This window comes from Vigna unguiculata, chromosome 8, assembly GCF_037176805.1.
Source record: "Vigna unguiculata cultivar grain cowpea cultivar isolate G323 ecotype 2 chromosome 8, ASM3717680v1, whole genome shotgun sequence".
Lineage (NCBI taxonomy): Eukaryota > Viridiplantae > Streptophyta > Magnoliopsida > Fabales > Fabaceae > Vigna > Vigna unguiculata.
The window spans coordinates 10,838,985-10,842,508 of NC_140799.1; the positions used below are offsets into that span (position 1 = coordinate 10,838,985).

The following is a 3,524-nucleotide window of genomic DNA, read 5'->3' on the forward strand; positions in this document are numbered from 1 at the left end:
ACTTGTTAGAAACATATAACTGAAAAACTTATTGATTGAGTAATGATATACCAACACCTTCGTATATCATATAATTTATATAATGTTTAATTTATATCCCTTCTTAGTCTATTATACGATTTATTATATTTAAATATTTTGTAATCTCTTTTTTTTCATTGTAGGTGAGAACAAGTGTTCATTTATCGTTTTCCATATTCATTCAAGCTTCACATAAATCTAATTTTGTCAAGTGAGGACTGCACATCTATCTCATCACCACCATTTGCTTCCAATGATTCTTTATAAGTCATCCCAAGGTATTTTTGTGGATGTTCTTCATCAACAAACTCTACGCCCGGGCTGATGAATTTCTCCAACTCAGGTCCATGAAGGGTGACCACAGATATCCTTGGCACTTTATTTTTGTTCACAATAACTCGATGGATGTGACTCTTATACTTTCCATTGGTTAAGACCTAAGTCAAGGTTCAAAAAAGTTAACACAAGAACTTCTTACAAAATTAGTAACTCACAGGTAAAAATGACTTGAACTAAATTTAGTTAAAGTACCTCAAGATGATCACCAAGTTGGATGAGTATGGCATGATGGGGTATATAAACATTGATCCATTTTCCTTGATGTGATAGAATTTGGAGTCCACCATCTACATCTTGCACTAGGGTTACCACAAAGCCAGGGTCAGTGTGTTCAGGGATACCAATTACACCCTTTGACCTAGAATTTGGTGGATAAAGATTCATGGCCATTACATCAAACCCTGACTTCAGGTTCAACTCCTTCTCTATGTAGTCTTCTTCAAACCCTAAGGTTGTGGACACTGATCTTGCCAACCCTGCCACTATATTCCTCATTTCTTTGTGATATTCTTCTAAAATTTTTCTGATAAGAGAAAAGTCCCAAAAAAAATTATCAAATATAAAACAGTAACTACTATAATTTTAATATCTCGTAAGATTAAATTTTATAAGAAAATATTTTTTTTCTATTTTTCTTTCAAATTTTAATTAATAAATAATTCTTTCGTAAATAATTATTTTTTATAATATTATAAAATTTACAAGTATTTTTTACAAAATTTTTTATTAAAAAACGTTTTGTGTAAAATATTTTTAAAAAAAATTAATAATAAATTTTTGCGAACTATTATTCATACAAGAATTTCCAAGTTTTTCTATGAAAAAAATTTCAAACAAAATTTCACAGGAAATATGCCTTTTTTTTTGTGAGTATTATCTTATATTTATACCTAATTCCTGATGGATTGGAAGGAGCATGGAACTTGGGATGTGCGATAACTTTGAGATATTCCCTATTTTCTCCAGCAGATGAGTTTAGGTCCCATCGAATTTTATCAGATGAACCACTTTTTCGGAAGACCCTTCTCTCATCTATGGTTTTTGGATCAAAGAAATCAGAAAACCCCTTTAGAGTAGAGTCTAAAACTTCATCTGGGATGGTGTGGTTTACCAACTGCATCATGCATACGAAGCAATATAATCATATATATCATAAAACATGTTATATATATATATGAAATATTTTAGGTGTAATAACTTTGAAAGAGAAAAGGATTCATGCATAGAATATATATATTAAGTATACAAGGAATGGTGAAAGATTTTACATAGAAGAAGCCATATTCCTGACATGCTTGGCGAAGGTTTTCTAGGGCAAGAAATCGTTGAACAGGGTTATCAGAAAAAAGCAAAGAGTAATCAACCGTGGGTATGTCATCATCTGAAGCAGAAAAAATATCTGCATTGTGCTGAGAAGAAGTAATGTTCTCAACTGGGACAACATTCAATTTAGGTTGAGAAGGGTGTAATTGGGTTATAGTTGATGTTATTTCCGCCATGGAAATGATGTAGTGAGTAAAAGATTGAAAGATTTTCTATAACACTTAACTAATCATATACCTCTCGATTTTCCTTCATATGCACCATTTTCTAGTTCATATATATAAGGGGTCCAAGTGGTGCATCCAGGCTTTTAATTCATTATTATGACCACTTACCATTTCAAAGTGTTTTCTTATCCTAGTTGTATTATCACATGTTTTAACAACCTTATAGTTATAGAAACATAAAATATTCTAATGTGTCGTGATACAACTAGCGCAAGAAGGCTTTTAATAATGTTTTCATACTGTATAACGCGTATTTCTCATGTATCCTAAGACGTATATTCGCAAGTTTTACGCAGAGAAATATATAATGTGTGACGTGTCATGGACCCATGTTGGGCATTTGATAATATTTTCTATCGTATAACAAAATAGTATTTCTCATGTAACTGAGATGTATTCAAATGATGTTAGATAGACACGACAAACTAATGTTAAGTAATTGGAATAAAATAAAAATCCTTCACGTGCGTTCAGTGAGCTCATACGTTTATACAATGAATCAAATAGCCCAAGAGCAGTTTAAATCAAAAGTTTGTTAAGAAATAAAGTAATCAAATTTTTAAGTTTAGGAGCTGATGAATTGTACACGTCGGTTAACATTAATAATGATTAGCATTTTCTCTAAGATGATTTTATTCTTCTCAGTTTATTATTTATTGTTTTATTAGTAAATTTGACATGCTTAGAAGAAAATCAGAAGTTTGTTAAGAAATAAAGAAATCAACTTTTAAGTTCAGAAGATGATCATGATGAAGTGTACACGTTGCTTAACATTAATATCATTAGCAATTTCTCCAAGATGGTTTTATTCTCCACACTTTATTATTTATTCTTTTATTAGTAAATTAGTATGAGACCGTGCGTGCGCACGGATCGATTTTTTTTTTTTATTGTTTATATTATTTTTAATTTGTAATAAAATATATTATTGTTTATATTAGACATGTCAAAGTGGGCCAACCCGGTTCACACGGGTTGGCTCACCACGAGTCGGGTTAAAAATGAGTGAACCCAACCCGGCTCACTTTCTGGTGAGCCAGAAATTCTGTAACCCGGCTCAACCCACCACGGGTTGGTGGGTTAAGTGGGTTGGCTCACCAACCCACCTAAAAAAATTATTTATTTATTTTTTTTAGTATTCAAATATTTAAATAAATTTTTAAGTAATCCATGAAATGACAATCATAGTAAAATCAAGAACCAATATTTTGATCATGCCCACCACCAATATATGAAGAATTATTTTCAAGAAAATATTCATTAGTCTAAGGAAGCATGGCTAATATTACAAATTTTCTGTCATGCTATTCAACAAAATATAAATAAAAAACTATATATTTTTTTCATGCTAATTTAGAAAAAATTGTTTATAAGACAGTTACTTGAGTAATTTACTATAAAGATTATAGTTAAAGATTAAAGTATCAACATATATATAACTTGACTATCAAATTAATTAAACATTTAAACTATTCAAATATAATTAAGCAATATTTTAGCGTTTAAAAATATGAAATTGTGAACAAATATAATAGGAATAGTAAACAATTATTAAAAAAAATTAAAAGAAAATTAAAAAAAATTGTAAAAAAATTGTAAAAAAAATGTTAGTGG

The 3,524-nt window shown here is 29.8% G+C and overlaps 1 protein-coding gene across 1 annotated transcript; it reads right to left on the reverse strand.

Moving 5' to 3' along the window:
• LOC114195315 (2-oxoglutarate-dependent dioxygenase 19-like) lies at positions 1-1,920 on the reverse strand. The gene is made up of 4 exons (XM_028085735.2): positions 1,629-1,920; positions 1,251-1,474; positions 553-883; positions 1-458 (listed from the first exon to the last, which is right to left on the reverse strand). The coding sequence occupies exons 1-4, from the start codon at positions 1,857-1,859 to the stop codon at positions 210-212; spliced, it is 1,035 nt and encodes a 344-aa protein (XP_027941536.1). The 5' UTR covers positions 1,860-1,920; the 3' UTR covers positions 1-209.
• Positions 1,921-3,524: the final 1,604 nt, after the last annotated feature.